At 54.3% G+C, this 12,764-nt stretch overlaps 1 protein-coding gene across 2 annotated transcripts; it reads right to left on the reverse strand.

Annotated features, from left to right (window-relative positions):
* Nucleotides 1-833: 833 nt before the first annotated feature.
* Nucleotides 834-12,525, reverse strand: SLC17A3 (solute carrier family 17 member 3). 2 transcript variants are annotated; one of them, XM_027766040.1, is made up of 13 exons: nt 12,292-12,525; nt 11,000-11,168; nt 10,741-10,868; nt 7,761-7,972; nt 7,380-7,613; nt 7,209-7,296; nt 6,685-6,771; nt 3,370-3,488; nt 3,117-3,278; nt 2,604-2,733; nt 2,398-2,545; nt 1,939-2,029; nt 834-1,238 (listed from the first exon to the last, which is right to left on the reverse strand). In XM_027766040.1, exons 3-13 carry the CDS (start codon nt 10,829-10,831, stop codon nt 1,104-1,106), a joined length of 1,497 nt encoding a protein of 498 aa, XP_027621841.1. In that variant the 5' UTR covers nt 10,832-10,868; nt 11,000-11,168; nt 12,292-12,525; the 3' UTR covers nt 834-1,103. The 2 variants fall into 2 exon arrangements, with proteins under 2 accessions (XP_027621841.1, XP_006162702.1); XM_006162640.2 differs by having other exon boundaries at nt 10,994-11,168; nt 12,292-12,524.
* Nucleotides 12,526-12,764: the final 239 nt, after the last annotated feature.

Below are 12,764 nucleotides of genomic sequence, written 5' to 3' on the forward strand. Positions count from 1 at the left end.
GACTCCCACATGCTCGACCATGGTTCAAGTCCTAGACCTGGTAGCTTCAAACTGATGCCAGGTGCGTGTGCGTGTGTACCCAAGATCTTGGGAGGAGGGTGGAGAAGGGGTCGTGGGGTGTCCATCCCCCTGGGGGTGATTCACCACTTTCCCCGAAGTCCCAGAAGTCCTAAAGGGGTGGGAGATGAGAAAAATGACCAGGACACATGGAGAAGGCTGCCCTCCAGGAGCCACGAAGGTCGTAGGGTGGTTGCTCACCTGCAGACCCTGGGAGAGACCCTCAGATAGACACTACCTCTCCTGACCCCTGAAAGTCTAGCAGAAGCTGGTGGACAAGGAGGAGTGGGGCGCAGTCAGGAGGGCCAGGCTTCTGGGGCTGTGAGCCGGACGGGACGGGTGGAACTCTGGAAGCCCACCGACAGCACCCGACTTGGTGACCGTGACTGAGCACTCGCTGGCCCAGGGAGGCTGCCGTCCTGGGGACCTGTCAGACTGACTGGTTCTTGGACCCAGAAACTACGGGCCTGACACACTGGCTTCCACACGGCCACTCCCTTCCTTTCTTACAGGGGTGTTTTGCTACAGGGCACGTGCACTCACTGGGGCCCGGACAAAGTGAGAAAGCACCGCCCTGGAAGGAGGCCATGCCGCAACCCCTTCTCTCCCATTCTCCTCTCGGGATTGTGGGCACGCACGCACACGCGAGCTGGAGTGAGTTTTAAGCTGCCTGGTCTGGGACGCGAACCGCGGTCAACTACGTGGGAGCCCAGCGATGTAACCACTGCACCGTCTGCTCGTCCCATCCATTGCTAACTCCGTGGAGATGATGGCTTTGTTCTTGGCTATCTTTTATTTGAATGTTTATCCATCTTACATGTTCCTCAAAAAAAAAAAAAAAGTCTGAATAAAACAAAAAGCATGTTGCATTTGAAGAGTCACGGCAAGCCAAATTCGTCTCGTCGGTGTTTCTGTTACGGGTGCTTCTTGTGGAAGAAGTAGGGTCCACAGCTCTCCCTCCGAGGTCGAAGAACCAAGGAAGGGCACCACGCGGCATCGAAGCCCGAGGCCGCCCCAGCCACGAGCAACGAGGGCCCCGTGCCCCCTCACAGGCGGGTGTGCGTCCCCTCTTCCGCCCAGTCCTGGACGTCCACTGCTCCAAACACCACGTACGTGGCCAGCCCGAGGAGGTTGATGGCGAGCATCAGGAGGAAGACGTTCCTCCACCCAGAGTCGGGGTCCTGGGGACACAGACTCCAGGTAAGAGGACCCTGCCTTTTTACCACACGCGTCACACTAGCAGTTTGGACGACATTCACGCTGAATTGCACGGAGACCTTTGTTTCCCGAAAGCGGGAGGGACCTGAAAGGCAGCGGATGTTTTGAGGCCGAGGGCACCGGAGCTGCGCGACGGCACATGCCCTCGGCCTGGCCACTGGGAGCCGCCCGGAACGCCCGCGTTCTGCGGCATTGCGACATCGCGGCGTGGGGAGGCCAGTTCTGAGTACGCGGGCGCAGGTGCAGCGTTCCCGCAGGGCAGGCTCGCTCCGCCCCAGCTCCACGCGATGTCGGTCAGCGTGGACGCGAGCTGACGAGGGGACGGCGCGTCCTCACTGCTGCGCACCGGCCCCGACTGAGACGGCGGTGTGCCTCGGCCCTCCCTTTCTCGGGGCGGTACAAGTGGGCACGTCAGGGTGCTGCCAAGGACAGGGCAGTGGGGCTGTGGGGACCGTCCCGTGCGCCCCGAGCTGGCTCTCGTGTGGCCCTAGAAGGGGCCAGCGGGGTCACCGAGGAAATCACTGTCTTTTCTTAGGCCCATGCGCATGATGAGGTCGCAGGATTTGATCTGGTTCCCAGCCTTCCGACACTCCGTCAGGCTGCCCACACGAGCGCCCGCCCCCCGCGTGCATGGTAAGAGCCCCGCTGGGCGAGGAGCCCTACCTGGTCGAGGAGCAGCCCCGAGGCGATGGGCGCCAGGGTGGCAGAGACGGCGGCCACGGCCCTGGTGAACCCCATGAGGAAGCTGGAGTACCTGTGGGCAACGGCAGAGCCAGGCGTGGCCCGGGATGCGGACGAGGCCCTATCCCTTCTCGGATGGACCCCTCGGGCCTATCGGGAAGGATAGCCCTGCAGGGCCAGCAGGTGGCCTGGTGGTTAAGGGCACTGGAGTCCCACATGGGCAACCATGGTTCGAGTCCCAGACCTGGCGGCTTGCTTTCTCAGTTTCTCTCTCACACTCTGGCCCTCTCTAGTCAAATTAAAATAAATAAATAAAGTTAAATAAGATAATTCTTTAAAAAAAGAGAAAGGACTTGCCCTGTCTACTCAATGACAGGGACTCCGAGAAGCCAAGTGCCTCGATGTTTCCGGAACGGGGCGACAGGAAGCAGGCGCGGCTACCTGGGCGCGATGTCTAGGGTGTTGACGTAGATCCCCAGGAGGCACAGGGAGCTCAGCCCGCAGGACAGCATCAGGGCGGCCACGGCGGTGATGTAGCTGACGTCCAGGAAGGGCAGGGCCGCCACGAGCACCGCCGGGGGCAGGTTCCCTGCGGAGGGAGCGGGGCAGTGACGGTCTCCCGGGGCCCGCCCTCTCCCGGTCCTCACCTAAGATGGTGGACACTCTCCTGACGGTGAGGAGCCTGCACCTCCTGGTCAGGAAGGCGGGAGGCACGCTGTTGCTCAGCATGGCCACGGCCCAGGCGGTGATGAACGGCAGGGCGGACATGACCCCGTTCTAGGACAGGGGAGGGCAGTCAGAGGGGCCGCGAGCCAGCCCGTGCGGGCAACTCGCCACCCCTCCTTTAGAGCCTGCTCCGGAGCGCGTGCGCTCGCGGACAGAGACAGGGAGACAGAAAGCGAGACATCGTCCCCGGGGGATGGCCACGCCGCAATCCCTTCTCCTCCAGTCTCCTCTCGGGGTCTTGGGCACGCTCGCACACGCGCCCGGCGTGAGTTGTAAGCGGCCGGGTCCGGGCTTGAACCGCGGTCACCTACGTGGGAGTCCAGCGATGGAACCATTCCATCTGCGGCCTGAGATCCACTCTCTCAGGAAGAGCAGACCGTGGCCTGGGAGGGCGGCGTTGGGGGCGGGCAGGCGCAGGGCGGGCGGGTACTCACGTCCCTGACGCTGACGCCGTACACGGAGCGGATGTAGGTCGGCGTGTACACCAGCTGCAAGTTGATCAGCCACTGGTGGCTGAAGCAGCACACGCACAGCGCCCAGAGCGGCCGCGACCCGAGCATCGCTTTGATGGGGAGAGGCTGCCTGGAAACGGGGACCTGGAAACAGGTGGCCTAGTCGGGGCACTGAGACCCCAAACGCTCCCCTCAGCCGCCCTGCCCCGGGCGGCCGCAGAGGCTGCTGCAGTACCTGCTGGGCCAAGGAGGAGGCGATGTATTCTTTTTCTGAGACGCTTATACAGGGGTGAGCGCTGGGGTCGTCGTAAACCAGCGCCAGCCAGAGAAGGCACCAGGCGCAGCCCACGCCTCCTGCAAGCAGAGCAAGAGCCGCTCGGACCGGAGTCCGCCCTGCCCTGCGGGTGCGGACGCGCTTCTGCTCCGGTTCTGGAGAGACCTCGCTCGCCGCCTCAGACCGTCCCCACCACTGTGAGCTTCCTGGCACCTGCTCCGTCCCTTTGCTGTTTGTGTGTGTAGGTCACCCTGGGCCTGGCGCACAGGCGTCTCGATCTTGCGCATGCTAGCCATGCGAGCAGGCGTGCAGCGGGCTTGCGTGGCTGTAACCGGCATCTCCCGGCGGAGGGCGCTCCTACGCCTCTCTGCATTTGCCCTTCATTCCGTACCTGTCTTTTTTGTTTTGATGAAGTGTCTTTGTCCATTTTTCAATTGTTCATTATTATCGTTGATATTGCCAGAGAACGTGTGCACTCACCAGAGAGACAGAGACAGAGACGGGGAGAGGACGCGCTCTCCCTCGGGGCGAGCACGGCGCAGCCCCTTCATCTCACGTCAGGATTCTCACTGTCTGCTGGCGTTCACACAGCCGCTCTTGCGGGCACCGTGCCGCTCTCCTTCCTAGTTGTTCTAGACCGGGGGTGTGTCGGTTTCCCACTGTAAACCAGGCCGAGGCCGACATGCGGTTCCATACCACACGGGGTGCATGTCTGGCCGTGTCCCCGAGGCACGTCGGCACTCCAGAAACGGATCTCCCTAGTCACAATGCATTATTCTTGTTAAATAGCAAAGGGTTCAGTTTGGTACATTTTTAAAGGATATCTGTGTTTATGTTAATGGTAGGTATTAGCCTTTTTTTTTTTTGGTAATATCTTCATGCAGTTTTGGTATCATGTTAACCCTGGCCTCATAACCAGCATCGTGAAATGTTTGTTCTATTTTCAGAAAAAATTTGTGTAGAATTGGTGTCATTTTCCACGTACTTAGTACGATTTGTCAGTGAAACCGTGTGGGTCTGGAATTCTCTCTGCTGGAAAACTTTAAACTACAAAATCGACGTATTAATATGTATGAAATAGTTACGTTACTTCTTCCCGAGAGGACTGCTTCACCTTGTGTCTTCCACGAGCTTGTGCACTTTATTCCAATGACTAATTTACGAACACAGGCTGTTTGGGACCACCCCTCCTACGCCCCTCCGCACGGCAGGGCCTGCCTCACTACGCCCCTCCGCACGGCAGGCCCTGGACTGAGGGCCACTCGCACCGTCGACGTCGGCATTGCTACCTCCTCGCTGTCTGTCTCAGCTCATCCGGCTGAAGAAGCTGCTGATCTTTTCAAAGAACCAGTTTTGGCCTTCACTGAATCTCTGTGTTTGTCCTCTGTTTAAATCTATGCCCTGATTTTTCTTATTTCCTTCCTCCTGATTTGGATTTAATTCTCTTTTTTTCTTTTTTGCCATATGGTGCGTACACTTGCTGGAGAGAGACGAAGAGAAGGAAAGTGAGAATGCACCAGCCTGGGGCAGGGGTGGGAGAATGGCCACATTGCAGTTCCTTCTCTGTTCTCTTGAGACTTTGAGCCATGCGCACACACACACACACACCCAGTGTGATTTTCAAGTCACCAGGTCTGGGACTCGAACTACGGTTGGCCATGTGGGAGTCCAGCACCTTAATTTCCATGCCACCTATTGGCCCCTCTTTCTAATTCTGCAGGCATAAGCTTGGATCATGGATTTGAAGTCTTCTTTATTTTCCAGTATACGAATTTAATATGAAAACTCCCCTCTAGGTACTGCTTTAATTTCATTCTACTTATTCTGACATATGGATTTTCATTGCCATTTAATTCCATTCTAAATATGTGTGTCTTTTTAAAAAACATCCATCGCAAGTATGATATTTCATTTTTAAACATCTAGAGAATTTCCAGATATCTTTCTGTTATTAATTTCTGGTTCAATTCCATTATGTTCAAAGAACACATTTTCTATCATTCTTAATTCATTCAAGTTTGTTCAAGGTTGTTTTTATGTTCCACAAGACTCTCTGTCTTGGCAGAGATCTGAAACGTACTTGAAGACGACTCTACCGTTGTTGGAGTGTACTGCATCTGTCTTCTTACTGAGGTCAGAATTTCGAGGTCGCCCTTTCTAGTGTGAATTTATCTCTTTCTTCTCATTGTTCTTCAGGTTTTTTTTACTTCACATAATTTGAATTTCTGTTGTTAGGTGCACACCCATTTCAGACTGAGATGTCTTCTTGGTGAACTAACACTTATGTCATTCTATCCTGTCTAACTTTGTCCTTGTTGACATTATTTGTTCTGAATTCACTTTTGCCCAATTATTACTATATCCACCGATGTATTTTCCTGGTCCATCTTTGCCCAATATTTTATTTGTCTGTCAATTTAATGTGGGCTTTTGAAAATAGGATACAGTTTTGATGTGTTTTGAAATGCGTTTAGAGCAGAGTTTCTGGTGGTATCTTTCAGTTTTCCTTCATCAGAGAATGTTTTGATTTTACCTTCATTTTTTTTTTTTTTGGAGAGATTTTCACTGTAGGGCGCGTGCGCTCGCCAGACAGAGAGAGACATAGAGACAGAAAGCGAGAAATCACCCCCCAGGGGGGATGGTCACGCCGCAATCCCTTCTCCTCCATTCTCCTCTCGGGATCTTGGACACGCACGCACACACGCCCGGCGTGAGTTTTAAGCCACTGGGTCCGGGACACGAACCACGGTCGACTACGTGGGAATCCAGCGACATAGCCATTACGCTAACTGCTGGTTCCCGATTTTACCTTCATTTTTGAAGCATAGTTTCAGAGGATATGGAATTCTTAGTTGACCGTTCATTTCTTTCAGCACTTTAAAAGATGGCTTCCCATTGTCTCTGTGCTCTGATTACTAGCCAGGCATATGTGAGACTGACGTTGTTTCCACGTGTAATTCGTTTTAGCTTTCTAGCTTCTTTCAGGCTTCTTTCTACCTTGGTTCAAGAGTTTTCATTTACTGTCTTATTCCAGCTCTTCAGTTATGATGTACCTAGCTGGGGGGGTCTCTTAAGCACCCACCGAGGGAGTCACTTCAGGACAGACGGGAGAACCCCGGATGCTCTCTGGCATAGGTCAACGTTCCTAATATACCGGGGTAGTGAGTGCTCCTAGGACTTCTATCTTGGCTCGTTTCCCCCAGAAGCATACACAGATGTGCACGCTCAGAAGCAGCTCCCTGCTGGGAAGTCCGGGCCTGGGAACCGTTAGCTTACCGAAGACGTAGAAGGCGGAAGGCCACCCGAGGGCTTGACTGATGAGGCCGCCCATGAGGATGGCAACGAAAGGTCCCAGAACCACTCCTGCAGAGAGACAGGGAGTGAGCGGGGGTTCCGTGTCCAGCCAGCACGTGGGGACGGTGTGAACACTGGACAGACTCCAGTGTGCTGGGAACTGACACAGAAAGATGAAGCCACCAAGTTCAAGAAAACCTGGATGAGGGCTTTGTAACCTTCCCACCCGTGATTCCGAGTCCAGGTGCCACGGGAGAGAACAGTGATAACTTGGACTACAGAGAACTGTTCTTTAATGGCGAAACTTGTATCCTCAACAAAGCGATGCCCCAAACGACAGCCTGGGGAGTCACGGACAGGCGGGGCGGCTGTGTCTGAGCACGTCTGCCCCGCGTCTTGGTTTACAAAGGTCCTGGACTTTGAGCAAAACTACGGGACAGAAATGGAGGAGAAGCCAGCGGAAGAAGGGCCAGCTTGGCGGTTCCATCAGGGTCACACGCCATTACCTGACAAAGACAGGCTGCAGAACCAGCTTTGTTCAAGTGGAGGGCTCCATCTGGTCCAAAGTGCAAACTGACCCCCAAGTCCTAAGCCCTGAAATGGAAACGGCTAGAGTTGCTGATATGGGGTGCCACGTGGAAACTCGATTCAGCTCTGGTGTGTTAAATTCTGGGTACCTGGATTAGGCCCTGGATGATCCGAGCCCCCACAAGGAAGGGGAGCCCGAGGTCGGCAGCCAGAGGTGTGCAGAGGCCCAGCAGTGAAGATCCGAACAAAGAAGCGGCGACAACCCACTTGGACCCCACTCTTCCAGCCAGGTAGCCGCTGGGCGCCTGCGTCAGCATCAGGCCATAGTTGATGGAGCTGAAGATGAGCCCTTGGGTTTGCGGACTCCAGTTGTACACGGGGGCCTGGGAGCAGAGAGCACGTAACAGTGCCTACCGGGGCCTCTCGGCCACGCACTGGCTGCCCGGTCTGTTTTTGCAAGGTTCTGGACAAACAAACTCCGGAGAGGACAGCAGGGGCGAGAGCACAAGTGTGAATCACGCAACACTCACCTCTGCAGGGAGACCCTCTGGGGCTTTGCCAGAGCGCCCAGCTGAGTCGGCCGGCGGCCCCTGGGGGGAGCTGTTGAGCTGGGCGTGCTGAGCCGTGCTGTTGACCATGGCCACCATGGTGATGTTCATGACGGTGTTCTGCCCCACCAGCAGCAGGTTGCAGACATGCATGAGGAAGACCAGCCCCCCGCGGAGGGAGCACAGGTGCAAGGCTGGAAGTGGGCATCAGGTTAGCAGTCCCCTCAGCCAGCTCCGCTCCGCCTTGCACAGGGCAGAGCGGGGACCACCGCCTGGAGATTTCAGGGACACTCTGTGGGCTTTAGGAGAGGAGGGTACAGCAGAGGTGGCGTCTTATGCCAGTCTTACATGTATGTGCCGCTCCGGGGCGTGCTGTCCTTCCTGTGATTTCCACCCGCCCGCTCCTAGGCTATTGAGTTCTCCAGGTGATGGACTTACTCAAAAGTAGATAATAAGATTAACATATATAAAACGGCATCGTAACATATACTAAAAGAAAATGTATGGGAGTCTGTGGATGGTGTCACAGTTATCTCACTGGCCCCCACATAGTTGAGCGCGTTTCGAGACTGAGACCTGGGGCTTAAACCTCACTCTGGGCACGCATGAGTGCCCGAGATCCTGGGAGGAGGCTGGAGAAGAAGGGGTTGTATCCAGGCCATCCTCCCTGGGGGATGATTTCTCGCTTTCTGTCTCTGTATCTCGCTGTCCCTCCAGTGAGTGCATGTACCCTAAAGCGAAAATCTTTCTTAAAAAATATATGCATATAAACATGTGTATGTATTTAAATTATTTAATTTACGATACACAACATGAATGTATCTGCAATTATATATACATATTTGCGGAGTATAATTTATATATTAGGTCGTCGGGAACATCATGACACATTTTTTGCGTAGAAAAACACGTCATGACGTTCCCGACGACCTAACACGTAGTGCGTTATGGACACCATGGTCCGTGTCACGTTTGTATGTAGAATTGCGTACAGACATGGTGACCGTGATCTCAACTCTGTTCTATACTGCTGTAGGTGACTATTCCATTCACATCTCAGGCATCAAGGACAAACTTTCACTAAAAATTTGAGATTAAACCCCTAGAAAGATTTCATCGTTAGGTACGCTGACATCCATACGTATGAAAATGCAGTGGGGCCAGCAGATGGTGGGTGGTTATGTCACTGGACTCCCACACGGCTAACTGCAGTTCGAGTCCCAGACCCAGTGACTTGAAAATCACACTGGGCACATGTGCGACGTGCCCAAGATCCCAGGAGGAGCGTGGAGAAGGAGGAGTGTGATGTGGACTCCTTCCCGGGGGCGATTTCTCACTCGTGAGGGTCTAGCTGCCAGCGTCTCGGGTCTGGATGTCTGTAGTCACCTTCAACCTGACTCCTTGCTTTGAATCTGTCCTCGACACAGTGTTCGCAGAGTTCTGGTCACACCATAAATCGCGTCAGCTCTTCTCAAAACCCTCCATGTAACTTTATTTTATTTTTTTATTTTATTTTTTCAGATTAAAAACTAGGATCTCTACATTGGCCAATGGAAATGAAATGTTCATACCCTTTGCTTCGAATTTTTCGCCTTGAGGAAATAATTTCAAATGTGGACAAGTGTTAGGTGAGAGCACGTCCCCTTACCCTGACAGGTGTGATGCAGCAGCTGTCGAATACCTGGGTCGTTGGAAAAGTCAGGACGCATTTTTGCATAGAAAAACACAGACAAAAACGTCCTGACTTTTCTGACAGCCCGATAGACCATAAACACAGAACGGTCAAGCAGCATATCTGAGCTGTCGGTCGTGACGTAGGTTTACCACGCGCAAATGCATTGTGACTTCCGAAGACCCGACAGTTTCTATACCAGAAGAGTTCTAAAAGTTCATGGGGAAATGAGATTAAAGTATGAGTTCATTTTGGTGCCAAAAAAGAAAAATGGAAGGAGATGCGTAATTTTCCGTAGCGTGTTTCCCGTGGACCTTCTGCAGGCCCCTTGTACAGACAGAAGCGTCGAGTAACAGAGGAAACCCACAAGCTCAGCAGCCACACGTGGGGTGCTTCATGTGCAGGTGTAATCTGTGTCCTCTAAGAACAATGTGGGGCCAACAGATGGCGTGGTGGTGAAGGCCTGGACTCCCACACGGCCGACCAAGGTTCGAGTCCTGGACTTGGTGGTTTGCTTTCTCACTTTCCCTCTCTCTCTCCATCTCTCTCTGGTGAGCGCATGTGCCCTATAGCAACTTTTAAAAATGATAATAATAATAAATACAATGGAATTAATAATTCTAAAAAGTAATGTCTGTACATGTTATAAACGAATTATGAAGAATGGTAAAAGAGTAACCGGCACATGAAACGCCGAACAGGGCGGACCGCACAGAAGACGGGCAGTGAGAAGATTGCGGTGGCCGAGCTAAGCTGACGGAAATCTCTTATTTCACGACTTTTGAAGTTTCTATAGCTAGTTTTTCTTTATCCAAGCAACACAACTACATTTGCGATGTTACATAAAATAACAGCAGGAAGCCAGGCTACGTGTAGGCTGTTTGAGAGTCAGTGTCGAGAAGGTAGATGCACACGAGGGGAGACTAGAAAGTAACTATTAAAATAAGACTTTTTTAGATAAATAATAATTTATTTACTGTTATTTATTGATTTTATTTTAATTTGACCAGAGAGAGAGAAAGAGGGAAAGTGAGAAAGCAAGCCACTGTTTCCAGGACCCGGACCCTGGTTGGCCATGTGGGAGTGTCCAGAGCCTTAACCACCATGCCACTCGCCGGTTCCCAAAATAAGCCTTTTTTTTTTCTTTTAAAGAATAGCAGTATTTATTTCTTTGCATATTTGCAAAAGGTACATTAGTGTTACTGGATTTTCTAAAAGGAAAACAAGCTAAAAGTTACGCATTCCCTCCTCTGCAGAAGGACCCCGTGAAGGGTGGTGGGCGGGGCGTACCTCTCCTGGGAATGCGTGGCCCCTCCTCCTGCATGTCTTGGGGGCTCTTCCTCTTCTCCGCTGCAGGGCTCACCTCCATCCTGGTGGTCATCGCGTTCCTCCTCTCCTAGCGACTGACTGCTTTGCCCCTGTAATGCACACGCGTCGGTCGGAGACAGGGATGCCGCCAGGGACCGGGCCACGGAGAGCCAGCCGCCCCACCCAGCCAGGCCGCGGAGGCCAAGTACCCCCACCCTCAGCTCAGAAGAGGCACCTGCACCTGGTGTGGGCCGCGGGGTCCAGAAGGCTGTGTCTGAATAAGAGCTCTGCTTGGGGCCCGCAGACGGTGTTGTGGTCACGTCGTTGGACTCCCAGGTAGTCGGCTGTGGTTTCAGTCCCAGATGTGGAGGCTTCAAAGTCACGCCGGGCGCGTGTGCGTGCCCAAGATCCTGAGAGGAGAATGGAGAAGGGATTGTGATGTAAATCCCCCTGGGGGTGATTTCTTGCTTTCTGTCTCTCTGGCAAGACTATGCATCCCATAGCAAAAACACCCCCAAAAATCAAAAAGCAAAATACAAAAACAACAGGAAAAAACCAACTTTCTAAAAAAAAAAAAAAAGACTCTGACTCTGGAGGCAGGCACTGCCTAGTTCGAATCCAGGCTCGTGTGTACACCCTGGCCGAGCTCCCGGAGCAGCTGTGTGGCTTCCGTCCCAGCCCCCGCCGACAGCTCAGGGGCACCGTCATCAGAAAAGTGGTGCCAGGCTCAGGGGGCGGCAACCTAGCCTGGTGCCAGGGGCTCGGCCAGCGGGAGCTGCGTGTGTGGCAGAGGGCGCTGTCCTTTCTGGGGCCACCACGTGGGGGGACCTCAGAGCTCTGCTCCCTGGAGCCCCTGCCTGCACCTCAGGATCTGGTCGCTGCCCTGGTGACTCCCCTGTGGCCTCACAGTGGGGCTCACTGGATGTCACCAGTGTTTGGGACCAGCTTTGCACAAGAGGACGACACAATTCAGACCCCTGTTCATGGCCGTAGGCTGAGGGTGTCTCTACAAGGTCTAGACATGCCCGACCTGCTGCTGTTGGCCTTTCTGCTCAGGCGAGGCCTGGGGAAGAGCTCGGGGGTAACAACGGGCCCCAGCACCCGTGGGATCTCAGGGCGCTGCGTGGAGTCCCACGGCGCTGTGTTTAGTGCTCAGTTTACGTTCATGACTCTTCAAAATGTGTAGCTGCTTACGCCCCTCGTAGCCAAACCTGGTGACATTTGCACATCGGCATGCACCCGGCGCTGCCGGCCGCGGACCGGCTTGGTGGCATCTCTCCATAAGAGCGTGTCATTGCTCAGAGGGGCCTTTATGACAGGGCTGAGGTCTGATGCGTGCCGTGGGCCCCGTTAGACGGGGCTGTCAGGCAGCTCCTCTCGCGGCATGACAGGTGTGGCTCCTGTGAGCTGCTGTCCTTTCCTCTCCCTGGGTCCACTTTTCCACAGCTACGTGCCCTGCTTCCGGAACCCAAGTTCAGAGCCAGCTCCGCAAGCAGACCTAGCTCTGAACACAAGCCACGTCGGCCCACTCACCTGCGTGCACGGTGTGTCAGAGCTCAGGCTGACCGACGCGGGAGGGATGTGGGCAGTGCGGGGCCCGCGTCCCCTGAGCGGTGAGCGGCCCACGGTGCCACCACCCACGGCACTCCGGATCAGCACCAGGCAGGGTCTGATGAGCACGGCAGGGGAGCCCACGTCCCCTCCACTCCGGTGCCTTCGCCTCGGCCGGGACAGTGTCTGGTTCTCTGCTACCCAGGGCTCAGGTCGCTAATCATTAATGAGCGTCACCAGACTGCAAGCTGGCCGAGCAGGCTCCTCGCAGGTGCCTTGGAGAGCATTTTCAGGACATTCCCTGTCTCCCTGCCGGGTGACCTTTCAGCTTCCCTCCGTGGGGTGGACAGGACAGAGGGCTCCCGAGCCTCCAGGCGTCCTCAGCTCAACCCCTAATTTGGTCTTTCTGCTTTGCTTTGCGATGTCAGTTCTGCTGTGAACAGGCTAACGGGAGA

This window comes from Tupaia chinensis, unplaced genomic scaffold, assembly GCF_000334495.1.
Source record: "Tupaia chinensis unplaced genomic scaffold, TupChi_1.0 Scaffold140356_1, whole genome shotgun sequence".
Classification (NCBI taxonomy): Eukaryota; Metazoa; Chordata; class Mammalia; order Scandentia; family Tupaiidae; genus Tupaia; species Tupaia belangeri.

What these genes read in the sequence shown, in the direction of transcription:
- SLC17A3 (XM_027766040.1), bottom strand. Translation starts at nt 10,831, where the DNA reads ATGACCACCAGGATGGAGGTGAGCCCTGCAGCGGAGAAGAGGAAGAGC. An exon ending in TCATCCAGGGCCTAATCCAG is followed by an intron (nt 7,297 to 7,379) that starts GTACCCAGAATT and finishes TTTCCATTTCAG; the next exon opens with GGCTTAGGACTTGGGGGTCA. An exon ending in ACGGCGTCAGCGTCAGGGAC is followed by an intron (nt 2,734 to 3,116) that starts GTGAGTACCCGC and finishes CCCCTGTCCTAG; the next exon opens with AACGGGGTCATGTCCGCCCT.